This window comes from Acomys minous (genome assembly GCF_964271855.1).
Source record: "Acomys minous genome assembly, chromosome: 15".
Taxonomy (NCBI): Eukaryota; Metazoa; Chordata; class Mammalia; order Rodentia; family Muridae; genus Acomys; species Acomys minous.
Window position 1 is genome coordinate 54,841,399 of NC_140497.1, and position 26,467 is coordinate 54,867,865.

Below are 26,467 nucleotides of genomic sequence, written 5' to 3' on the forward strand. Positions count from 1 at the left end.
AGATGTCGTTTAAGAGCAAAACTTCCCCTCGGGAAAAAAACCCTGATCTTTGGATAGTTAACATAAATCAGTGTAAACCCCTCCTCCCTTTCTCTACCGGGGTCCCTGGGGAGCAGGTTCCTCAGGGTAGGCAAACCAGAGCCTAAACGACAAACAAGCATTCCCACTTGCCCTTTCCCCCTCTTCTTGCTGGCACCGTTGAGCCTCGCTACAGTTTGCTCAAATATTTGGAAGTGAATTTAGAGTCCTCCCCCCAACTTATGATTTTATAGCCAATAGGTGATGAGGCTCATTTGCATATTTCCAATCACTTAAGCGGCAGTGGAGTGGAAACACTGTCAGACTTCATTCCTCCTCCTCCTCCTCCTCCTAGGAATTCTGCCCCTTCTAGCTGTCTGCCCTCCCCTTTAAAGGTTGACTTGCCCTGCTGCTCTTTACCGGGCTCCAGCCCTCTGGCGCCTTCTGCCCAACCCTTTGCAACGCGGATCCGCGCCCTCCCGCCCCGCGCAGTTCCAGCCTCCAAGCAGAAGGACGTTCCGGGAGATGGAGAGCAAAGCCTTGCTCCTGGTGGCCCTGGGAGTGTGGCTTCAGAGTTTGACTGCGGTGGCCACAGTAGACGGTAGGTTTTCGCGCCAAACGCCCTCCACCTGCAGACCCGGTGGCGACCGCTTTTTCGCCATCTGAAGATGGGAGGGAGAAAGTTGAAAGAGACGCGCCTTAGGACTCCCGGGCGCTGCAGGAATAGGGAATCCCGGGAAGGGTGGCTGGAATGGAATCTAGGAGCAGTAAGGAGGGACTCACCCTCCGATCACGCTACGGCGACTCCGGGTTCCCGCTTTTCTCCCTCTCTTTCTCTCAGCAGTTCCCGCTCAGATCCCTTCTCTCTCCCGCCGCCGGCCATCGCAAGAAAGGGCCGGGGGTGTGACGCGTGGGATCGGGGAAGACCTAGAGGTGGGGTGAAGCAGTAGTGACAGGTTGTAACCTCCCTATAGGAAGTGGGTGGTGGTGGTGAATGCAAGACACGCTGGCCAAGGTGACCCTAACTTGGCTGGGATCGAGGCTCAGACCCCTCTGGAGACAGGAAGAGTGAACCCAGTGTGGCCCCATCAGCGGTCGGGGCGGGAGGGCGCGTTGTCCCGGTTCCGACTGCACACAGGGTACTGTCGCTCTGAGCGCAGGGCTGTGAGCTACTGTGGGAGTGGGAGTGCTAGGTGGCGGTGCCGCGGAGCGCGTGGCTCCAAGTCCTGGAAGGAAATCAGCGTCCCGCATGCGTTCCTGCGCCGGAGGGCGATTTTGCGCTCCGCTTAGCTCAGTATGGGAGAGAGCCCAGCAAAGAGTCGAGCCTCCGGAAAACGTGACTCAGCCACCAGCAGCCCAGAGCCTCGGGCTTGCGGGTTACCAGTTTAGCAGTGTGTCCTTGCTGTCCTCCCAGGAGAGGCTCGCCTGAGAGCACGTGGGGTTTTCCAGCGCCGTAGGGAGGTCGCGTTCACCAATGTGGTCACAGAAGCGGTCACCTCCGGGCCGCTGCTTGCTCTCTCAGCCTAGAGAAGACGACTAGAGCCAGTTGCGAGTTTCTTTATGGCCTTGAAGTCGAGACCTGCCCACAATTGAGAAGCCTTGTAACTTGAACCTTGCTTTGAGCTAACAGAGCAGAGACTCAAAATGTGACTGAACCCAGTCATAAAAGCAGGCTGGAGTTTCCTTGTGTTGCCGCTGGTAGAATCGCCATGAGGGTGGTGTCCCCGGGAGGAGCTTTAACATGGCACGTCCGCAGCCTATCCCCGGTATTAGTGGACTCCTTGGCCGCAGCTAAAAACTCGCTTGGTTTCTGCATGTAGTTGTAAACGTCTTTGCTGAGTTATCAAAGGAGAGAGACTCCAGCATGCGAGATATTTGAGGATACTGGAGATCCCGCCTCTCCAGTGGCAGGCTGTCTTTCTGCATAGTTAACAACTGTGGTTAAAAAAAAAAAAGCAGCACACTTTTAATTCCTATTTCAGAAAGCACGCCACAGTATAACGCCGCGGCTTTACCTGTAAACGCTCACGGGAAAGGTCGGTCGTCTACATCTTAGGGTTTTGCTAAAGGTTTCTGTTAGAAGCTCTGGACCCAGCTGCTTGCTGCTTTAGCGTCACTCTTCAGCATTCAGCGGCATAAGCTGTAACGTTAGGAAAGTGGGCGAGACTCAAAGCGCCCTGGAGTTCCTTTCTCGTATCCTTGGATTTAAATGGACACATAAGTAATTGCGTAACAATTTTGGATTTTAGCCAACACCTGATTTTTTTTTTCCTATCACTAAAATGTATTAGGGACTGTTATTCCTAAGCAGGTGTGACATTATTCGCTCTTGTCATCTTTCGGTTCTCTCTACCCACCCTTTATAGTGTGGTGTTTCTACCACAGCACTGCTAGTCTGTCCCACAGATGAATTTACCTAGGGGTAAGACTGTGGGTGCAGCCGAAAGGCGCAGCTTGGAGTGACCCCAGCTCCCCTCTGGGCTCCCAGTTTCCTTGTTCACTCTTGATATTTTTTTTCCCTTTTCCGTGAACAGTGTCTGAGTATGAGAGGCATTTTCCTAGGGTGCCTGCCTTCTTCCCGGGACCTTGCTCCATGCAATTCTTTCCCTTTCATCACAGTGCTCACTTGCAGGTTAATATCAAAGTGAAGTCACCGGGTAATGACAGCAAAGAAGCAAATGACACTGGAAGAGATCTTGACAAGGGAGTGATTGATTAATAGCTGCCTTGAAAGGTGTGGGGAGACGAGTAGGGGAAGAGTCGCAGTGGAAAGTGTATTTTTAGCACAGCTTCCCCTGACTGCTGCACTGCTCTATTCAGTTGAGTGTTTCCTCTGCTCTGCCAGATTGTCCAGCCAAGCAGATTTTAAACATCCCATGTTGTCCTGTCTGTCCCCTTTTCCTCTGACCACAGCCCATTTGCACATTCTCATCACCAAGGCTGCCTTGTGATGTCTGTGTGGCTTATCGGAGAAAACTGCCTTGTGATATGGCTGCAGTCTTCTGCGTTCTTCATGCACTGGGTGCCTCTTCGCCCGCTAGCTTTCATCTGTCTTCGGTGTCACCTGTTGCTTCCTTAGAGGCTCAGTGCTGCTCCTTCCTGGACAGCAGTACAGTCCCCTCTCTCTTTCTAACCTACCTTCCCCCTCTTCAATGGTTCTTTAGCTTTTAACTTCAGCCTAATTTTTTCTCGGTGAGACTGTTATCCAAATCAAGATGAACGTCTCTTCTTTGTTATACACTACATTTGAGCTGTCTTTTTGGAAACTTAGGAATAAAGATTACGTAGAAAAGGAAACACATTACCATGTGATTTGTCAACATAAACACATCACCCTGGTGCTTAGTAGGGACCTGTCTGGGTGGTCCTGATTGTCATGGTAGTAGGGTAAACTTCAGGATGGATACACCGCGGCCTCTCTCCTACATTCTTTTTCATCTTCCTCTCTTCCTCGGTCCCCTCCTCTTCCTCTCTCCTCCTTCCTTTCACTAAAGGGGACTTGATTTTCCAAGGAACCTAGCAAAAGGCAACAGAGTTGGATGAATGCAGAGGCACTGATACTTTTCCAAGTTTCCTTAGCAACAGTCGCCTCAGGTTAGCTCAGGTCTGCTTGTCGCTCCCGTAGTCAACCTAGAGTGAACCTCGATGAGGAAACATCCTTGCCCGGGGTCCGTTTTCTTACCTGTTTCCACACACTCTGCAGTTACTGCTTCCAGGAAAGTACATTGATCGTTAGGGTACCAAGCCGCTCTTGCTCTTAAAGGGCAGCAAACTCCCCCTGCGCAGACTAAGCAGCAGAAAGATTCGTGACTTCACATCGAACATAAAATTTAAACGACTGCCTCACTCATTAGCAGCACACAAGCTCACACACACACACACACACACACACACACACACACACACACACACACAATCCTTCTCATATCCAGGTGTGGTGGCTCACTCCTGTGATCCCAGCACTTGGGAGGCAGAGGCAGACCTGTGAGTTCGAGGCCAGCCTGGTCTACAAAGTGAGTGCAGGACAGTCAATGTTACACAGAGAAACCTTGTCTCAAAAACAAAAAACAAACAACAACAACAACAAAAAACCAAACTAAACCAAACCAACAGCAACAACAAAAATGGATGTTTCCATGTGCAAATCTATGTGAAGATGGATGAACCAATTTCTTTTCTCAACTAACATCAGGTTCAGTAGATACCATGGTTGTATGGAATCCAACTGAGCCTTTGATATGGATCTCCATGTTAAACAGGGTTTTTCTTCTTCTTCTTCTTCTTCTTCTTCTTCTTCTTCTTCTTCTTCATGGAAATATACAAAGTCAGCCTTAATAATTTCAGAGAATACCCACGGCCATCTCAAAGTCAGCAGCAATAGCAGGGCCACTAGACCACCTAATTCTAGGATAAAGGAGGCCACAAGAGAGTGGTATTTATGGAGCCATTCCAGGTAATCTTCTGATGCAGCAATGCAAAAATGGACAGAAAGCGAGCTTGTCTGCTGGGGTGTTCAGTGGCCTTCACTTGAAAAAGACTGAGGGTAATCAAGCTGGCAAGAAGCCTTGGTGATTCCGGCTGTGTACCAAGCCTGACAACCTGTGTTTGATCTCCAGATCCCACATGGTGGACGGAGAGAACGGATTCCAACCTCTACCTGTTTGCTGTAGTATGCATGTGTGTGTGTGTGTGTGTGTGTGTGTGTGTGTGTGTGTGTGTGTGTGCACGCATGTGTGATAAACATAAAGATCAGTTTGTTAGGAGGATGAAATGTTACAGGTGGTTAAAGGGGGAAATCAAGTGAGGCTAATTTACTTTTATATTTTCTGAACCACTTTCTAAAAGAAAAATAACTTGTTGGGCAGAATCGGATTAACAAGGTTAAATGCATGCAATGTTCTTTTTTTAACCAGCTAGTAAGGTTAACAGTGTTTTCTGGAAGGAAGAAGAGAGCCTGTGTCCTCAAATCAGATGTGAGGCTGCACATATTCTTGGTGGATTTAGAGAGTTATTAAGAGCTTCAAACTTTGGAAGTTTAACATCATCTCGTAGTTGGATAAAGATTTTCAGAGCATTTAGCAACTATTGTGAAACTTATCTCTTTCTAGCAAATATAATCATTTCAGAAATGAATTAAGAAATATCTCCTGTGTTTTGGGTAGTGGAGATTCGCTTGTGTGTGTGCACATGCACGATTGAGTTACTGCTTATAATAAATCACTCAGCAACTAACCACAGCATTTAAAAATAATCTTTAGAAAGGAAAATGCTTGCTAGTCCTCAGATAACTACATGACAAGCGGATTTCAATGCCTGCACTTTCGCTTTTAGTGAATCCATCACTACTCTTCTTGCCTTGACTTTTGCAATGTCAGTTTGAAATTAGAGGTGTCAATTTTTTAGTTACAAAAAGGAAACAGATTTAGATTAAGATATGGTTGGTGTCTTATTTATCTTTTGTTTTGCTTTTTTTTTGTTTATTGAGACAGGGTTTCTCAGTGTAGCCATGCTGCCCTGGACTTGCTCTGTAGCCCAAGCTAGCCTCGAACTCAGAAAGATAGGCCTGCCTCTGCCTCGCAGAATTCTGGGATTACAAGCGTGTACCAGCGCAGCCAGGTGTGTCTTAATTACTTTAATTGTTCATTTTCTGAAAATTTTAAAGAGAAACATTCAATTTTACATTATTGTTGTTGTTGTTGTTGTTGTACATAAGTAGGCTGTGTCTATAACTTGACCAAGAAATAAATAATTTTCTGTAAGTCCTCTGTGGTCTGTTTCCTGAGAAGGATCTGATTGTATTAGCAATTTGACAATTTTTACTTTTCTACAAAAAATCATAAGATACATCAGCACTTAGAGCTTTGTGAATAGTTCTAAAATCTAGGTTCGCCTTCTCTCCTTATCCAGTTTAAGATTTAGAATGAAAACAAGCTCCTTCAACAGCCAGATTTACTGCTGTTTATTTGTTTGTCACGTGTTTATGTTTTTTGAGACCATTTTTCTGTGTAGCCCTGGCTGTCCAGAAACTCACTTGTGTAGACCAGGTTGGCCGCAAGCTCACAGAGATCTGCCTGCCTTTGTACCCCCAAGTTCTGGGATTAAAGGCATACGCCACCACCGTCTACCTAAGATCTGCTATCATTTTAAAAGTCTAACTTCGTGTGAAACATTCTAAGCACAAAAGGAGGAGGAGTGTGCCCTGGGACCGTACTGACCATGGCTCGCCCACGTCCTGGTGTCTGTGAACCTGCCACGCTTTCAAAATGGCTTAAGACAGCACATGTTGTGATTAGGAGAGCACCGGCTTCCTAAACCTCCCAGTTTTTCTTCTTTTATAATTCTGATACCTGTGTGGGTGTCCTTCCTGCAAATGAGACTAATGATGTCCCCATGGGAAAACTTTAGATCAATATAATCATATATTTAAAGGGACCGTCCTGCACAGATCTATGGGCGGCATCCTTCAGCAGCTGAACTTTGCACTCACACGAGGAGTGCTGGGTGCTAGTCTGCCATCTCCTTCTCATCTTGGCCAAGTCACTTGGGAAACTACGACATTAAGGAATTTCTGCATAGTAGTTCACATATGTGAATTAAATGCTTACATATCCACGGCTAATCGCCCGGCAGTCAGATTGCTTAACTCACAGATAAGGTCATCTCTGGCCCACACTGTCATCTCTGCGACATCAGTCATTCTCTTGAAATCTTCATTATCTCTCTCTCTCTTTTTATTTTTCTTTTAAAAATATTGTCGTGTGCGTGTGGTGGTGTATGGTGCTTGCATATGTGCAGGTCCGCATGTGTATGTGTGAATATGGAGGGCCCAGGCTGGATGAAAGGCATCTTTCTTGATCACTCTTCCGCCTTGCTCTTTGAGGCAAGGTCTTGCAATCAAACCCGAGCTCACCAATATGGCTGTTCCTGCACCTTGCTCTGAAGCTCCTACCTCTGCCCGGTGAGGCTGGAATGACAGACACCATTGCTAGTGGGCACTTCTGTGGGTTCTGGTGTTCTGGACTCAGGCCCCCATGCTTGCACACACCCGGATTTATTTATTTATTTATTTATTTATTTATTTATTTATTGAAAACCTGCTTTAGAAAAACCAAAGGTGTTGTTGGCATTGGCTGTTTGTGAACCTAAAACCCGTCGGCCCCGAGTAAAACCAAGTAACCCGTCTGATTGCCTTTTCCTGTAGGGGGAAGAGACTTTGCAGACATTGAAAGTAAATTTGCCCTAAGGACCCCTGAAGACACAGCTGAGGACACCTGCCATCTGATTCCTGGAGTAGCAGAATCTGTGTCGAACTGCCATTTCAACCACAGCAGCAAGACCTTCGTGGTGATCCATGGCTGGACGGTAAGAGTAGTCCAGGAAGAAAGAGTAGGTTAGGTTCAACTAGATCCCAGCTATTGGAAACCAGTAATCGGTGTTTTTTGGCTCTCTGACAGCTTTGTTCTAGACTTGGATAGAGACAATCTTGGTCCATGGTAGCCCCTGTAGCTCCACGTTCACGATCTATTCCCCTGGCTGGTGCCCGCATTTGACCAACAGCGCCTTGTTGGTGCCCTTGGAACATCCGTGGAGGTGGGAGAAGGATGCGTTACTGCTGATAACCACAGGGGGCGCTCCTCCAGAACGAAGAAATGACTCCTTCATTCGTCGATTTATTCATTCATTAAAGGCCCTTTCCTGAAGATCACCTATGAGGGTCAGAGGAGGCCAGCTGCTTCTCGGCTGTTCTCTGTCATCTCTAGGCCTCAGCTTACTAACCTCCTGTAAAACAAATGGCCCCTCCACTTCCAAATTGTCTAAGTTATAACCTTAAGGAAATTCATCAAGGAGCTGTCAGGGGAAAAGGCTGGAAAAAAAATGCTTATGGAGCTAATTCAGTCTATAAAATGTCTGTCTTGCAAGCACAGGGCCTGAGTTCTAGACTACCACTTAGCAAATACATAAGCAAAAAGTAGGACTGGAGAGAAGGCTCAGTGGTTAAGAGCACTGTCTGCTCTTCCAGAGGTCCTGAGTTCAATTCCCAGCAGCTACATGGTGGCTCGCAACCATCTATAATGTGATCTGATGCCCTCTTCTGGCCTGCAGGTGCACATGCAGACAGGGCAGTCATACACATTAAATAAATAAATAAATAAATTTTAAAAAATAAATAAATAATAGTACGGCCTAAAGGCATACTCGTATAATCCCAGGGAGACAGAGACAGAGAGATCTGTGGGACTCACTGGCAAGATTGTGAATTCCAGATTGAGATTTTTTTTTTTTAATCTTAAGAAAGCAAGGTAGACAGCTCCTGAGGAACAGTATCCCAGGCTGTCCCACATGCACCCACACAGACACATGCACATACATAAAAAGGAAAGGACAAAAAGCTCATGTGGGGGTTAAAGCTACTTATTCAAAACAGTCATAAGTAGCCGCTGCCATATATACCAAATAGTTGCTTTACACGATAGTGTTCTCATGTAAATATTTCCATTTTCTTTTACAATTTTTAACTCCTAGAGAGCAGGTTGTATTGCAGATTAAAAATAATTTATATGAAATAGGTGGCCAAAGATGGTTCATCTTCCTGTTAGATACAACTTTTCAATGCTGTAGCTAGATACTGAATTCAATGAGAATTAGGTAGAAGTGATCTACATCCCATTCACGTATGCCCTCCTACATGTAATGTAATCACTGTAATTACAGATGTTATCATTTCCATGGATATGTCAGCAACAGGACATATATATATATATATATATATATATATATATATATATATATATACTTTTTTTTTAAGATAGCCACTTACCAGAGTGAACCTAGTATGAGTATATAGCATATAACAAAAGCCTAAGTCCCTAACATAAACTGTAAGTAGGGCAAAGATCTTTGAGATGTGTAAAGACAGTTTGTATGTACACAATGTGGCCCATAATACTTCTCAAGAAGTTTAAGCCCAATAAACACATTTCTGCACATCTCAACTGTCACGGATCTCAGTCCCACCCCTAGAAGACTTTGGTGCTTTAGGAAACTGTGGCGGAGCTGGGAGACGTTCCTTCTCTTACGAAGATGACATGACTAATGCAGTACCCAGACATAGTGTCGGATATTGCCGCTGCTTCCACTACCGCAGGAAACCCACCTTGCTCTTCAGGTCTCGGTGCTTTGAGTGCTAAGTTCAGGCTAGGTTGCTGGCCAGACAGGCTGCGTTTCCCTATCACATGGACTTGCCCCATCTGGAACTGTAATAAAGCCAGCTGGTCCTGGCTTATCAGAGCAAACACCGGCTGTGTTCAGTCAAACCAGGCTCTGTAAGAAGGGAGATCTAGCAATCAAGACCTTTTCTGAGTAGAGGAAAGTGCACAGCTTCCTCAGCCCCTTTTGGTGTCTTTCGTTTATATTTTATGTTGAACCGAAGGGGGGGGGGGGAGGAAGGATTAGGAGTAGTTGCTACTGAATTAATACAAGTACCCAACCGTGTAGCTGAGTTGGTCACCTGCCCTTTTCCAGGCTGCCTCACTTGGAAACACTGACACAGAAAAAGGCACAACAGAACCTAGAACAAACAGCTTACCAGAGAGATAAGCTTCCAGGCCACTCAAGGGCACAGACTCGGGGAAGTCAGGACCCTCTTCGGTCACATCAGGAGAGTCGCCCACTCCCATGGGAGCTTTGCGTTGGCTGGTTTTCACCGTGGGGTGGGAAGGAGTCAGTGCAGTTAACTTTACGTTCTGAAGAAAGGACACCATCTTCTCACGACCTTGCATGGGAGCTGCAGGAGGCAGTCAGTGTAGCAGTCAGGAAGGCGGGTACTTGAGACCCGCATTCCAAGTTCCTATGGTCTGCGTGTGTTCACTTTGTTCCTTCGAAGACACTCTGAACCCAGACTTGAAGTACTCTGGCTGAGACATGTTCAAAGAGGCTTAACTGGGTTTTCAGTGGGCTGACATCACCTTTGCTCTCTCTCCCTGCTTAAAATAATGGTGGAGCTGACCCACAAGGAGATCAGGAACCAGACTGGTCACAAGTAGAAATATATGAAGGAGCTTTGGGTTATTCCGTGCCAGCCTTCTGTTGTCCAGGAAGGCTAAAGTTAGTTTACAGAACTAGTTAATAAAAAAAAGGTAGAACTACAATGCGTATCTCTCGGGCTGGCCTTGCTCCAACACAGGGCACAGAAACTAGGTGAAAAGTTACATAGTCTACCTAGTGCAAGGAGTGAAGTGAGGCTCATGTTTGGGTATTTTACTCTAGTAAATGCATAAATAATAAAAAACAGGAGCCTAAAAGAACTCGTCAAACAAGTGTAAAACTCCAAATGGAGCCAGTGGATTTGGGTATCCAGGGTTCCCATTTCTCGGCTGTTTTTTTGTTTGTTTGTTTTTTGTTTTAATATCTCCATTAAAAGCTGCCATAAGCACACTTGTCACAATAAGATTGGTAGCCTTTACAGTGGCTGCAATGAGACTTGACCCTAACAACCTTAGCAAATGCTTTGCACATGCCAGCCATTCTTTAAAGGAAAACAGTGCCTTTGCATCCCTTAAAAAAAAGGCGTGGTGGCACATGCCTTTAATCCTGGCACCCAGGGAGGCAGGGGCAGGCAGATTGTGTGAGTTCAAGGCCAGTCTATTCAACAAAAGGACAGCCAAGGCTACATGGAGAAACCCAGTCTAGAAAAACCAAAAAAACCAAAAGCCAAAAACAAAGAAACCCCTTCCTTTTTCTTATTATTTGGTTTTAAATGTTGAACCTCCGGCTTTGCATGTACAAGCCGTGTACCTTGCCACGGTGCAAAGGCCCCCAGCCATCTTTCCACTTTTGTTTGTGACATGGTTACACTAAGTTCCCCAAGGCTGACCTTGAAATCATTCTGTAATTGAGGCAGGTCATGAACTTATCTCTTGCTTTACGCTCCAGAGTTGCCAGAATTCCAGACATGTCTCACAGGCCTGGCCTTTAAATCAACTCTCCTGGGTAATATTTCCTCGCTTAGTTGAAAACAGTTAAACAACATTACTTTTCTAAAAGTGTGTAATTTGCCAAGGGGGTCCCAACCTACCCTGGCATCTCAAAGTCTCAGCATCCACTCCCACTGAGGCCAGACAAGGCAGCACAGCTAGGGGAAAGGGACCCAAAGCCAGGCAACAGAGTCAGAGATGGCCCCTACTTCCATTGTTAGGGGACCCACATGTCGACCAAGCTGCACATCTGCTACATCTGTAGTGGGGGTTTGGCCCAACCCATACATGTTCTTTGGTTTATGGTTCAGTCTCTGTGAGGCCCCATGGGCCCAGGTTAGTTGACTCTGTAGGTGTAGGCTCAATTTTCTTAACCAATATATTTTATTAACAACTTAGTGACCAAGCCTATGTCACTTATAACCTGACTAACCAAAACAATAGGAAGTGAGGATTAATGGACACAATAACAAAACCTTAAGGATATCAGTTCCAAAAAATGAGTCTCCAGATGTGAGCCACAGGATTTCTTCTGCTGGAACCTGGGGTAACCAGAACCCAGAGCCTCAGCAGGAGCCAGAGCCCTGAAGCCTTCCCTCGAGCAGTTCTCTCTAGGAGCATCTTGAAGTGCAGTGATAAACAGCCAAAATTATCCCAAGTCTCTAAAAGCCCCGCCTCCAGTTCTGGGCTCATTTATATATCTCTTCCCAGAGTCTGTTCACGGAATCTTTTCAGCTGGCAACAATTAAGCGCCTGCACGAGGTGGTTGCTCTTCTAGTGAATTAACCTCACCTGTTCTCTCATGAGACCATTCCGATCCCACACTTGGAATCCTAAAAAGCAGGTTTATCTCTCCTTCATGTAGGTCTTCTTGTGGAGTTCTTAACCCCTCTGTCTCCCTTAATCCTTCCTTCCACCCTTCCACAAAATACCCTGAACTCCACCTTTTTGCCTGTGGGTCTTTTCATCTGGATGATGCCTTCAGAAGACAGTTATCCTAGGCTCCTGTCTGCAAGCATAGCAGAATGTCATTAATCGTGTCAGGGGTTGCCTTTCTCCCGTGGGGTGGGTCTCAAGTTGGGCCAGCCATTGGTTTGCCATTTCCTCAATCTCTGTTCCATCTTTATCCCTACACTTTTTGTAGGCAAGATACATTTTGGGTGGAAGGTTTTATGGGTAGATTGCTGACCCCCTCCCTCCACTGTAAGTCCCACCTGGCTATAGGAGTTGTTGACTTCAGGCTTTTTAACCCCCACTGCTAAGAGTCTCAGCTAGGGTGACCCCCCCCCCATAGACTCTCAAGAGACTCCCCGGTCCTCCCCACCCCACAACTGCTCTCCCCACAGACTGTTAATACATTGACCCTAACATTTTTTTTTGATAATGTAAATTTTTGAAGTGTTACTAATTTGATAAAACACACATTTTTTTTAAAGCAACTTAATGCCCTGCCTGCTGCTTCCGAGGCCAGCACTCTCCCTGCTGTACTCACATTTGCCCAGGAAAGGGGAAGGAACAGGAAAGAATTAGAGTGCCCCTTGAGGCTTGAGTTTTCAGGCTGAGCCAACAGCTGGGAAGTTTACATCTCATTTCATGTAGATTGTTACCGTATTCATAATGAATTATAGTTAGAAAAAAAATCCTGTGTTATCCTTTTCAGGTGACAGGAATGTATGAGAGCTGGGTGCCTAAACTTGTGGCCGCCCTGTACAAGAGAGAACCTGACTCCAACGTCATCGTGGTGGACTGGTTATATCGGGCCCAGCAACATTATCCAGTGTCTGCTGGCTACACCAAGCTGGTGGGCAATGATGTGGCCAGGTTCATCAACTGGATGGAGGTAAGGCTAGGAGAAAGAGCCTTCTGTGCTTAGGATAAAACTCTTGGCAAGAAATAGACAGGTGGCTGGTTTTTATTTCACTTTCTTGCCTTTCCCTTAAGATCTCTAAGGTGTTTTCTGAAGATTTCAATTTTTCACAAGGGCACTTTTACATTGGGGTAAGCATGACTAGATTATACAGCCAGTGGCTCATCCTGCCTGCCCTGTCTTTTCATACATCTGTTGAGACTAAGGACCAAGTGAGTAGCATGAGCAAAAGCCCATTTTCTAGGACAGAGGGAAGATGGTGTGTTCAGCCACCTCTTTACCCACAGGCTGGCTAGCATAGGCATGGCATCCTGACTTTGACTCTTGTTAGAATACCAACCTCTAGCCAAACTGTTAAGTGTTTGGCTCTTAGATTAGGTGAAGGATCCAGGTGACTTTGTTGAGACCATAAAGCCATAGAGTCACGCTCCTGGTTTAGGGCAGAGATGACCCGAGGCAGGGAGACGGTGGGTGGGAACTATAGCACGTGAGGTAGCTCAGGGTTGGAGTTGCTTAATGATTTTAGATTTTGCCCACTTTATTCTCTTGGGAGCCACACTCTGGGAGTTAACTTTGAAGGGTGTTTGTTTGTTTGTTTTGTTTTTCTGTTTTTTTAATTGATTTTTTGTTTGTTTTTGTTTTGTTTTGTTTTTCGGGTTTTTTTGTTTTTGTTCTTGTTTTTGTTTTGTTTTTTTTGGAGCTAAAGAGAAGCTAGTACTCTGACAAGGCCAAGTTATTTCATCCAGGTAATTAAATGGAAAAAAAAAAGCAGTGTTTATTGGACTAACCATCAAAAAGCAAAAGTTCTTTTTTAAATTTTAATTTATTTGGATTACACATCTCAGTTGTTATCCCCTTGCTTGTCGCTAAAGTTCTTTTCTTGGCTCTTTTGCTAGTCACACAAATGAACTTGGAAAAATCAGATCACTTCCTTGGGCTTCAGGCTTCTTACTTATTGATCTTGGTTAATTTTATATTGATGTGATAAAACACCATGACCAAGACAATGTAGAAAACAAAGCATCTACTTTGGGGCTTTGGATTTCAGAGGGTTAGAGTACTTGACCATCATGGCAGGTAGCATGGCAGCAGGCAGGCAGAAAGGGTGCTCACATGTTGAGGCACAGTCAACCTGTGCAGTTAGGGACACTGGGAATAGTGTGGGCTTTTGAAACCTCAAAACCCACCTCCAGTGACACACCTCCTCCAAAAAGGCCACACCTCCTCCAACAAGACCACACCTCCTCCAACAAGGCCACACCTCCTCCAACAAGGCCACACCTCCTAATGCTTCCCAAACAGTTCCACAAGCGGAGGACCAAGCATTAAAATACATGAGCCTATGGAGGTCATTCTTTGTGCAAACCACCACACCTGCTGGTACAGAAAGCTGAGCCATATGTGCCTGGGATCTCTTCCCATGTCCTTTTGTCTCCTTTAGTCATGGCTTGGCTAACTTCAAGGAATAAGACGATGCAGGCTATTTGGACAACAGATAATGGGCAAAAGCGTATATATACACTTATAAAGTATATATGCATCTACTAATATACATATTTATACATTTTGTATATATAAAATACAGTTTTAGATGTTAAAGAAGAAAATCTCAACACCACAGAATATTTGTCTCTTTTAGCTATAAAACGAAATCAGTGCGAATTAACTTACAGTAGTGCCAATATTTTACAACGGATATTTTCTTTCCTTTTTATTGCTTTTAGTTTTGATGTTTGACTGAGAGTTACACCAAGACTTATTTTTTCATTTATTCTTCCCCAGGAGGAATTTAACTACCCCCTGGATAATGTCCACCTCTTGGGGTACAGCCTTGGAGCCCACGCTGCTGGGGTGGCAGGAAGTCTAACCAACAATAAGGTTAATCGAATTACTGGTAAGAGGCATCTTCTTGTTCATTTATCACAAGAGCCAACGTGACCATCATTCTGAAAGAGGATCAGAGCTACTTCTGTTAGAAACTCACATGCGTGGTGTTGACAGCTTGTGCCCAGTGTTCATGGTCTCTTGTCTAGCTTTCCATATACTGGCTGTGAACCAGAATAGATAAAAGCATTAAGGACAGAGACCCACACATTCCTCTGCTCCAATTGAGCTAGCAGACAACATATACGTCATCTCTTCTAAAAATCAGGACCAGAGAGACTGACACGGACTGATTTTAGGAAGCATTTGGAATAAGACAGCCATCTAAGAAGTGCTTATAAATGGTTTGGTGTAGAGAGAGAAATAACCTACCAGAAGACATCAGGCTATAAAGGTGTGAAAACTCACTGTAGACTGGCCAGTTCAAGAGATACATATTAACATACTAGGCCTGACTAACACTCAGAGTATGGAGGTAGCAAGTTCAAAGCTACAGTGTGTGTTTAAAATCACCCCCAGAGAAAGGTGGAGGGTGCAGGGAATTGAAATATGCAGGCTGCAGTGACATACATCCATAATCACAGCACTGTGGAACTTTAGGCAAGAGGATAAAGAGTTTGAGCATGAGAGAGAAGAAGAGTGGGAGAGTGGGAGAGTGAGTGGAAGAGATTCCATTTTAGAAGAGCTTTTTTGGCTCTTAGACACTGAAAGATCCAACTGCTAAGACAAGCGTAAGAATCTAAGAGACCGAATTACATTCAAAAGAGCAGGATGCTGAAATAAGGACTGAGCTCACTGCGGATTTTAAAAATCGATGGGGCCCTTTTCTTTCTCACCAAGGCTTGGATCCAGCTGGGCCTAACTTTGAGTATGCAGAGGCCCCCAGTCGCCTTTCCCCGGATGACGCAGATTTTGTGGACGTCTTACACACATTCACCAGAGGGTCACCTGGCCGAAGCATTGGGATCCAGAAGCCAATAGGGCATGTTGACTTCTACCCCAATGGGGGTACTTTCCAGCCGGGGTGCAACATTGGTGAAGCCATTCGTGTGATTGCAGAGAGGGGCCTGGGAGGTGAGTAAACCACAAGTCACAAGTCACAAGTAGCTGTGAGTTTTGAAGCTAAGGTGTCAATGGCCTTGTAACCTGCTTGCTGTCTCCACAGTGTATGGTTTCAGGATCCATACTCTGGGGGTAGAAGACAGCTCGGCTCGGTGTCTAAAGCACTTGCCGTGCAAGTATGAGGGGCTGGGTTGAGGTCACAGGACCCACATAAAAGCCAGATGCCCCAAGTCTCTCTGTGATCTCACTAGTCCCCCAGTGAGGTGGGAGGCAGACAGCAGGGGAATCTCCTGAAGCCTGCAGGCCAGCCAACCTGGGTAGACAGTGGCAAGCAAGAGACCGTCTCCCAAACAAGATGGAAGCCAGGGACCAGCTCTGGCCTCTGCCCTCTCTACTACTAATTGAGCAGTTATGCTTTTTTTATGGTACAGTTTCTAGAACTGCGCTCTTGGGAGCACCTAGTCATGGTAGACATTTTCAATAAATGGGAGTTTGTGTTAAGCTGAAGGGAATCAAATTCACCTTGGGCATTGTCTACTATGGCTTCATAAACATTCGTAAATATAAGAGGGCAAGAGTCAAAAGTTCTTGTCAACTTTTGACTGTCAACTCGACAATCCCAGAGGGGGCGGATGATGAGCGGCTGCCACCAAGAACACATCCCGAAGGGCAGACTGGCATTAAGCCTACCCTAGTGCAACGGCAATTTCTGAAGGGCTGCCATGCCCCATGTCTCTCTGCCCAGATGTGGACCAGCTGGTGAAGTGCTCCCATGAGCGCTCCATCCACCTCTTCATTGACTCCCTGCTGAACGAAGAAAACCCCAGCAAGGCTTACAGGTGCAACTCCAAGGAAGCCTTTGAGAAAGGCCTCTGCCTGAGTTGCAGAAAGAACCGCTGCAACAACGTGGGCTATGAGATCAACAAGGTCAGGGCCAAAAGAAGCAGCAAGATGTATCTGAAGACACGCTCGCAGATGCCCTACAAAGGCAAGCTGGAGGCTGTGGGAGGGAGGGAGAGTCGGTTAGTGCCGCCTCTGCTGTCAGGGCCTGAGTCTGTCTGTTGGAACAGAGTTAATAGAGTGACGCTGCTAAGTTTGTGTGTGCCTTTGTTAACACACAAGGATTTTTACTGGTCCGTTTCTTCTGGCTCTTGATTCCCATACCAGCAGGACCCCAGGGCTCAGCCCTGAATTTGCAGGCAGCCTTCTCTGTAGCTATGACCAGCCATTGGTACTGGTTTTAGAGCTCATTTGAAACCGTCGCTTTGGGGATTGTAAACTCTAGCCCTTTAGCCCAACTCAGTCTACCCCTTTCTTTTGTAAAGAAAGTTTCATTAGGACATGTATTTCCGTATTATCAACACTGCCTTCCTGCCACAAAAGCAGACCCAAGAAATTGAGAAAAAGACCACATAGTCCACACATGCTAAATTCTTTAGTCTCTGGAACGTCACAGAGCATGTGTCACTTTGCTTTGCTTTGGATGAAGTTAAGAATCACCAATATTCAAATATTCAAATATCCCAGGTGTCTTAGTCAAGGTTACTATTGCTGTAATGAAACATCATAACTAAAGCAACTTGGGGAGGAAAGGGTTTATCTGGCTTAGTCTTCCACATCACTGCTTATATTAGAGGAAGTCAGGAGTTCAAAGTCATCTTTAACTACATGTTGAGCTTGAGGCTAGCTGGGCTGCACAAGATCCTGTACACACACACACACACACACACACACACACACACACACACACACACACTTAAAACAAATAGCTGACCTAAATAAAGGTTGTCACAGGTCAGGTGTGGCGGTGCACGCCTTTAATCTCAGCACTCGGGTGGCAGAGGCAGGAGGATCTCTGTGAGTTTGAAGCCAGTCTGGTCTACAAATTGAGTCCAGGACAGCCAGGGTGACACAGAGAGGCCCTGTCTCAAAACAAAAACAAAAACACCCCAAAACAAAACAAATAAATAAAGGTTGTACTGAAATGTTTTTCAGGAAAATAAATATTTAAAGTAACAATCAAAAACATCACAATTCAATTTTGCGACTCTCTATGCCATTAGAGCTAAGGATGCCGGGTCTCAGCAGAAGAGAAGTTGCATTTAACACACAGCAGTACCATAGGAAATGTGCATGGGATCTTGGGTTACTGGAGACAAGGATCTGAACGATTCCCCGCAGTCACTGTAGCTGTGTTTCACACTCGGGGTGTTGGTGGATAGTGAGGAAGAACAGGGAAGAGACACGGAAGTTCAAGCCCCTGCTTCCTGAGGCACTTCCTAAGTTGGGAAGTTTTGGGACCTGGCTTTCTCTCTCTCTCTCTCTCTCTCTCTCTCTGTGTGTGTGTGTGTGTGTGTGTGTGTGTTTTACTGTTTTTTTCCCATAAAAACTAAGGTCATTTGTATGGTTGAAATACACAGAAGTATTTTATCTTTTTTCATTTTTTTTCCTTTTTATTAATTCATTCATATTACATCTCAATTGTTATCCCGTCCCTTGTATCCTCCCATTCCTCCCTCCCTCCTATTTTCCCCTTACTCCCCTCCCCTATGACTGTGCCTGAGGGGGACCTCCTCCCCCTGTATATGCTCATAGGGTATCAAGTCTCTTCCTGGTAGCCTGCTATCCTTCCTCTGAGTGCCACCAGGCCTCCCCATTAAGAGGACATGAGACCTGGCTTCCTAAGACAGACCTCAGGGCATTTCTGGTGACTCACAGGAGTTCCCTGTACTGTGTGAGCCACACACCTCCCTGTGCAGATGGTGGGAAAACAGACTGTGATGAGCGAGGAGAGGAGTAACAATGGCCCCAAGAAACGGGAAGAAACAAGGCCAAACATAGTAACAGTAACAGAGTAGCAAATCCCAAATACCCTAGGTACAGATGTAGAAATGTAAGGCGGCCAAGTTAAGTGGAGGTCACAGCGAGCTTTCTGGGAATGTTTGGTTTCCCTGGTAGTCCCTTCCAGGCAGGCAATTCAGATACAAGTTGGATTTCTCCCATGCACTGTAGCCACACTGAGACACACTTAAGGTCTGCACTTCCAACAGGAAGTGTTCTCAAGCTACTTTAGATGGTGCGATGTGTGCACTTCCTGCCCGGGTGCTCTGAAGACATGCTCCGTGGGTCTGAACTGCTTGATTGTTTGGGAACTGTGATGTTTCCATGGATACTCACACACCTTTTTCCCAATGCCCTCCCCTAACTACAGTCTTCCACTACCAAGTCAAGATTCACTTTTCTGGGACGGAGAGTAACCAGCAGCTCAACCAGGCCTTTGAGATTTCTCTGTATGGCACAGTGGCTGAGAGTGAGAACATTGCCTTCACTCTGTGAGTATCTCTGGGCACACCTGAAGTCTGTGGCTAGGGCACAGCCTTGCTCCTTGCCAGCGCCCTTGATCTGGGAAACAGAAATGCACACTACCCTTGACCTCCCCAAGAAAAGAAACTCTAGTGCAAGAAATTAAAATGTAGCTGGGTGTGGTGGACCACACCTTGAAATCCTAGCACTTGAGAGGCAGAGGTAGGTGCATATCTGTGAGTTCAAGGCCAGCCTGTTCTACATAGTGAGTCCTAGGACAGCCAGGGTTACATAGAGAGACCCTGTTTCAAAATGCCAAAAGATGAAAAAGAAATTAAGTTTCAAAAGTGGAGATCAAGCTGAACGTGGTGGTGCATGCCTGTAATCCCAGCACTAGGGAGGCAGAGGCAGGTGGATCACTGTGAGCTCGAGGCCAGCCTGCTCTACAAAGTGAGTCCAGGACAGCCAAGGCTACACAGGAAAACCCTGTCTCGAAAAACAAACAAACAAATGTAGATCTTACACCATTTCACGTGAGAAAATGCTGTTTTCTAATCTCTTATTTCTGTTTACACTCTACTTTGTGTTTTCTTTCAACATTTTAGGTTTTTTATCTCTTTTATTAAAAAAGAAGAAGCAATGACGAAGTAGTTAAGTTCCAAAAAAAGAGTTACCATTATGAAACACGGATGTGGTTGTGAGGTAGAGAGCTTACCTAACATTTGAATGTGGTCCCAGCATCACCAAGAAAACACAAAAAAAACATAAAAAACAATTGTGACAAAAGCCACTCTACTAACACATACAGATAGACAGTTAAATAGATGATAGGTAGATGATATATAATTTAAAAAAGTAGAATAGTTTAATATAAAAATGTCATAAGTAAAATGCCCTTAGTAAAGTATTACTCCTTAGATTTGATTAGGGAATACTTCATGATACCCTTTAGTAATTCCTAAATGACCATATTTTCTAAAATGCACAGAGACATGAAATGAGTGACTAATCACTGGTTGATAGAACTTTCTATGCAAGGAAGGCAGTGAGGAAGTAATTTTCCATAGCTGTCGTCACAAGGAGTAGAATGGTTTCTTTTACGATGTATTCTGAAGAAATATTCAATAGAATGTTTTGAAAAATGTAAGTGTGGCATATTTATTAGATTGAAATACGTAATACTAGAAACGGTATTAGTTAACATTGAGTCAAAGGTCATATGGTTCATTGTGTCAGTAAAATAAAAAATATAGCCTCTAAAATGTATAATTCTTGTAGGTAAAACATGATGAAAATAGAGCAGAGAAGAGGGCTGTATATACTTTGTAATTAAGTGAACATATGTTCACACTTGTATAAATTAAAAGGGAATATATGAAAGTGAAAGTTGGCTAATGTCCTTTTTTTCTTTAAGAACTGTACTAGTTTATAGCGTTAGGAGGAAGAAAAGGGTGATGGAATCTTAAGATATTCCAATTGCTGCTGACATTTATCTTGGACATGTTTTGCATTCTTAAAATATCATCCAAACAATAGGGCTATTTATATCTAAGGAGGGAGAAAGGCTGATTTCTAGAAGTAACCAAATTCGTGGAATTTTCACTCAGGCCTGAGGTCTCCACAAATAAAACCTACTCCTTCTTGATCTACACGGAGGTGGACATCGGAGAATTGCTGATGATGAAGCTGCAGTGGAAGAGCGATTCCTACTTCAGCTGGTCCGACTGGTGGAGCAGCCCTGGCTTCATCATCGAGCGGATCCGAGTGAAAGCCGGAGAGACTCAGAAAAAGTAATCAGCCTAACCATTCTCCACCCACTTCCCACAGCCTCCTGTCCGTATCTAGGGGCAAACCTTTCAGGAGCCTTAGACATGCCGGTGGAGCTACCAGAAGCCTCTTCAGTTCTGTGGGGCCTAGTGAATTATTCCAGAAACGATGGAGGAATGGTCTTTCATGGCCACACCGAGGAAGTAGTTGGGTACCAATTAGGATTGGGACCGGAAGTGTTTGGGCGTGGCTTGGCTGTTTTGTCTGTTTTCACATCTTGGAATAGTCGCACATATACAGCGAGATACCTAGGGACAGGACCAACTGATGCTTCATGCTTCTCTTAGGCACAGTCTGAAGGTAATATGTACATTTTCAGTGACTGTGCATTTTGACTACAATGCATCCACTGAGCTCAGGTGTGGGACTTCCCACTTGTGGCATCACTTGGTATTCAAAAAGCTTTAGATTTTGGAACATTTGGGAATTTAGATTTTTGGTTTGGGGATGCCCAACCTGTAATATTTCTATATTTCAAATAAGGAACATAAAAGACCTGAAGTGGTTATTTGGAATGAGAGCCGGAACCGGAAGTAAGCAATCACAACTATTTACCCTGCACTATGTCTTGCAAGCACAAAATAGTTACAAACATGGAACAAATCTTGGCGATGCTAACATCTAAGGGTTAAAAGGCACTTTTCCAGAAGCAAGAGATGCTCAGCTCCACCCACACATATTTATAAAATAATTTGCATAAAGAGCCCCATAGAATTGAAATGTTCATTTGCCTGTCCAGGGATTCTGCAAACATACCATTGATAGAAACACTCTTTAAAGTATAATTGAGAATATTTTTCTTTCTTTCTTTCTTTCTTTCTTTCTTTCTTTCTTGATAGAAACACTCTTTAAATAGAATTGAGAATTTTTTCTTTCTTTCTTTCTTTTTTTGTCACTTACTTTTGTACAAAAAACTTTTAAGAAATATTATAGATTGAAAAATTCTATAGAGCCTTTGCTCCCAAAGCACTTGAAAGCTGATTCCCTAATTCTCTGGCATACTAAGGAGTTCCCTAACTCCTTTACTGGTCAGACCTTCTGAGTGAGACATGACCCAAGTGGCACACTTAACTACTGGAAATACCACCACAGTTAACTCATGTGATCACAGCGGATTTAACTGGTCTTGACAAAACAGCCATTTTGGACAGCTGTTTTCATTGTTCTGTGTGCCATGCTCACATTCACTCTCTTCCACAGGGTCATCTTCTGTGCTAGGGAGAAAGTGTCTCATCTGCAGAAGGGAAAGGACTCTGCGGTGTTTGTGAAATGCCACGACAAGTCATTGAAGAGGTCTGGCTGGTGAGTCTCTTGAACCACAGCTCTGTAAGCATCCTCCTGAAACGGTCCCTGGCCAGCTCTTTGCCCTGCGTGCAAGCTCTTGTGGTCACTGGCTTTAGGGCATCTCTGTTAGCCCTTCCTTCTTATCTTATGCTCACTTGTTTCTTCTTCCTTTTTTTTTTTTAAAACCCCTTAGTAAACTCCTTTTTCTTTCACACCATGCTGAACTTCATCCCAGATACACAAGCTAGATTTTGCTTCTTGAACTACTCACAAGTCTTCACATCTGCATCTCCCACTCCAACAAGTCTGTTAGCTGCAGAGACGCTGTCTGAAGAGCAGGGACCACTGTGACTGTGGGTTCAGCTCCGACAGGGATATACCTAGGGATGAAAGTGTCTCGTGTCAGCTGTAGCCACATGGTTAGATACTTTCTCCAGCTGCCTCAGACTCCAGGGCATAGGATCATGGGAAAGACCTAAGTCAGGTTAAAACCCCAAAGATGGGGATAAAATGGAATAAGAGTACAGGAAATCATTCTCCTATCTCAAAACAACTTCTGGTTTGTCCTACATGACCCCTAGGGCTAATCCTCATGGCAGCTGGCTGCAGAATCTTTCCAGCACGTCAGTGCTAAGTGGAGACCAAGCATGTGACCTTCCATCTCCTCTCCTAAGCTCTCAGGCTATGCTGTTTTTATCCCTCCCTTGCTTCCCTGCCAGACTCCAAGTGCTAATGGGCTACACATATTAAAGGAATAATATTAGATAGTGCCCCAAAGGCGGTGACATAGAAACAATGACAGAGGCTGGTCACAGAGTCATTGGGAAATAGAAAAAGGCGTTTGCTTTTGCTTTCTTCTGTTTTCTAGATTATTATGGACAGAAGTACCAAATAAAGATTGCCTCTTCAGAAAAAGAATATCAAAGGCCCTATGTGGAATACCTCATTTAAAATATCTACTTAAATATAATTTATATATGAGGGAAACCAGACAAAAACAAAAGTAAAAATGTTACTTATCAGTAACATTTGGTGTGTTGTTAACAATTTGATTTATAACCTTTCTCACTACAGACACATGGCATTGGCATGTTTTCACATCACACATGTGGAATTATGGCCATGAATGAATGAAAAGAAGAGGCCACATGGATCCCAAACATTACTGTGAATGCCCAACAGGAACGTGCTGTGGAGAACAGCTACCAATATTAAAGTGGCAAAGTGACTCTTAATGAAGGGGGGAGATTTCCACTAAGCCCCAAGTGCTTTGCCTCTTACAAATCATAGATCCAAGGCAACGTCATGTTTACCTCCACTTTAACACAGAGGACTCCAGTATAAAAACCTAGATATGCACACAGATACACTTATAAACACCTATCTTTCCCGCACCCATCTGCAGTTTTGTGAATATAAAAATAAAGATCCCTTTAAAAACTACAAATCCAAAAATTGAGGAAATACCCTCAATTGTTTATGAAGTATGTAGGTAGCACTATCAGAAATTATTTGAGATGCTCTGATGATCTATCTATGGTCTGCTCATAGAATTTCTAAACAAAAGATACACAGAAAGTCATTTTTTGAAATGCACTTTATTTTTTTTTTTTGGTGGTAAATATTGCCTTTATTCAAACTATTTTTTTTAAAAAAATCCCCCTTTAGTATGCACATTTACAAACCTTTGCCTCTCAAGATTTAAAAAAATTATTAAATATTTTTTATTTTTTACATATGAAATGCACTTTAAATTCAGGAGGTCATTATGAATCTTCAGTGGTTTCAATTCTCAGGCTGTCAGTCTAGTGTCCCCTGCTTTCTCTTCAGAAGGCTCACACGCCAGAGCAAGAAGAATGCAGGCTTTCCCCTTGTGTTTAGAGTACAGGGAAGCATTGTGACTTTTGCCATCGTGTTACCCACGATGCTCATCTGGGGGCCTATCTATATGCCTACTGCTCTGGGAGCCTAACTGCTTTTCCAGGTCTATTATGTGCATCTCATGAGCTCTGTTATGAATGCCACTCGGACAGGACACTGCCCCATCACGACAGTAGTGGGGAAAGGAAGGACTTGGAAAAGACAAAGCAGATGGTTATACAGCCTTTCTTCTGTTTTTTCCTCAGACACTGGACAGACCAACGAGAGAAGAAAGCACATGAGTTCTTTGAAGACTGAAGTAAATGAAGTAAATTTTATTAAAAGAAAAATACCCTTGTTTGGGGGTGTTTGAAAGTGGGTTTTCCTGAGTATTAATCCCAGCTCTATCTTGTTAGTTAAATAGAAGGCAGTCTGAATACTAAAAGGTGGCTAATACACGGTGAGGGGTCTAGTGGCCAAAGGCATGTCTCCCAGCATCAGAGGACAGCTGACAGGAGAATTGTGGCATCTTGTGTCCCTTAGGAAGGAACCGTTTGTTTCCAATTATACAAGACTCCTTCATATGACCTGTTTGGTCATGGTCTAAAATTAGCGAGGGCCTCACATTTTGATTAGAATTCTGAGGTTTTAAACTGAGACCTTTTCAAAGTTTTCTTCAAGTCTAAAACAATGTTGTTTGTGGCATGAGTCAGATTCATTTCTTTAGCAGTCAAAGCACCTGGCTTTTGTAACTAGTTCTTTTAACATTGGAATGTGGCCTATTGGGGGGGGGGGCAGGGGAAAACAGGAACCAGTGTCTTATGACTTGACAAAAGCATTGGAGGACAGAGATCATGAAGTCCTGAGCCTTGGTCTCACCATGACAAAGTATGAGTCAACAGAGATACTAAACTAAACCTAGATTGAGTAATTCTGAGTAGACTTGAATTTTTTGTGGCTTGACTCCCTCCACTTTTAAATTTTTGTCTTATATTTTAACAGTGTTCTTTGAGTAAATGTTGAAAATGAGCTCATCTCCAGGTGAGACATAAATTGAGCTGAAAAAAGTCTAGTTTGATTTTACTTCTAATATATATATTTTTTTTCTTTCCTTTCTTTTTTTTTTCCTTTTTTTGAGAAAAATCTCACTTGTCCTACTCTGGAGCCAAGCCTGACCTAGAACTCAACTATGTAGCTCAGGCTTATCTTGAACTCACAACTGTCCCCCTGCCTCAGTTTCCTGAGTGCTGGAAGCTTGATAACATAATCTTGCCAGCTTTTTCCTACCTGTTTTCATCAACTTGAGCACATTCAAGAGCCAAAAGTTAGTATCTTGCTGGGGCCTCATCTCAGCCATGCCCTTGCCTGTCACACTTCTAACACATCATTTCTCACTTAGATATGATCAAGTTCAAGTTCTGCACCACGCAACGTACAAATTTCAGAGCAGGACCACCTTTACCACGTAAACGTTGAAATTACGAGGAAACGTACATATCAATGCTTGTAAACCGTTCTGTGCAAAGAAGGGAGTCCTCAGTTGCCATAGCCACAGAAAGCACCAGGCAGTTTGCCGTTGTTCTAGAGTGAGTGAACAATTATTTATGAACTAGATCTCATATTTTCAGAATGCTTGTACTATATATTAGTATAAAGTGATGAAGAAGTTCTATCTCAGAGGCCATTGCTGGGAACACAAACTGTGAATTGTGTGGGTGTCTGAACACCCTTCCCATATGCAAAGCCCCACAAGTGTAGTTGTCATTCAATGTTATTTGGGAAGGAAAGAGTCAAGGGACGCACTGGAACATGTCAGAGAAGTAGGTCCAGATTGCTGGAATGTTAGCCCTTGCCAGGAGAAAGATAGCTATGCCTGTGTAATATAGGACAAAAGTGGTTTCATCCGGCTTGGAGTCGAGTCTAACAATAAAATGATGTATACTTTGTCACTGGCATCCCCTTTACTGCTAACTCTTTGCAATATATACATATCTCAATGATACTTTGGCTTTAATTTTATTTATTATTAGCTGTAAATACATGTGTGGGTGTTTAAGAGAGCTTGTAAACACTGGAAAGGCTGTTGTGGCTTTCTGCAGTGTAGATTTGTGGTGCTAACTCTGTGTCTGCCTCTATCAGTGACCGTCTGTCTCACTGAGCCAACTTCCTCTGATCCTCTGATGAAATAGTACAATGAAGTAGGCTTTCAAAAGAAAAAAAGCAAAAACAAAACTCAGCTATGTGATTAAATGGAATATGCTTTTAATAAAATTGAGAACATTTTATCATGCTACTAAGTCATTATTTTGTATGATTTTAGCCCTTCTAGAGTCTAGGGAAATTAGATTCATTGTTAGGGCAGATTGGGTCAGCCAACTTTGACTGAGTA

General features: G+C 44.1%; 1 protein-coding gene across 2 annotated transcripts; it reads left to right on the forward strand.

The window, feature by feature from the left end:
* Nucleotides 1-355: 355 nt before the first annotated feature.
* On the forward strand, nucleotides 356-26,371 carry LPL (lipoprotein lipase; the record flags this gene model as incomplete). Of its 2 annotated transcripts, XM_084759696.1 has the most annotated exons (10): nucleotides 356-619; nucleotides 7,220-7,380; nucleotides 12,652-12,831; nucleotides 14,641-14,752; nucleotides 15,583-15,816; nucleotides 16,550-16,792; nucleotides 19,016-19,136; nucleotides 20,715-20,897; nucleotides 22,135-22,236; nucleotides 24,345-26,371. In XM_084759696.1, coding segments are annotated over exons 1-10 (1,413 nt in total). In that variant the 5' UTR covers nucleotides 356-543. The 2 variants fall into 2 exon arrangements, with proteins under 2 accessions (XP_084615822.1, XP_084615821.1); XM_084759695.1 differs by lacking the exon at nucleotides 24,345-26,371 and having other exon boundaries at nucleotides 22,135-22,240.
* Nucleotides 26,372-26,467: the final 96 nt, after the last annotated feature.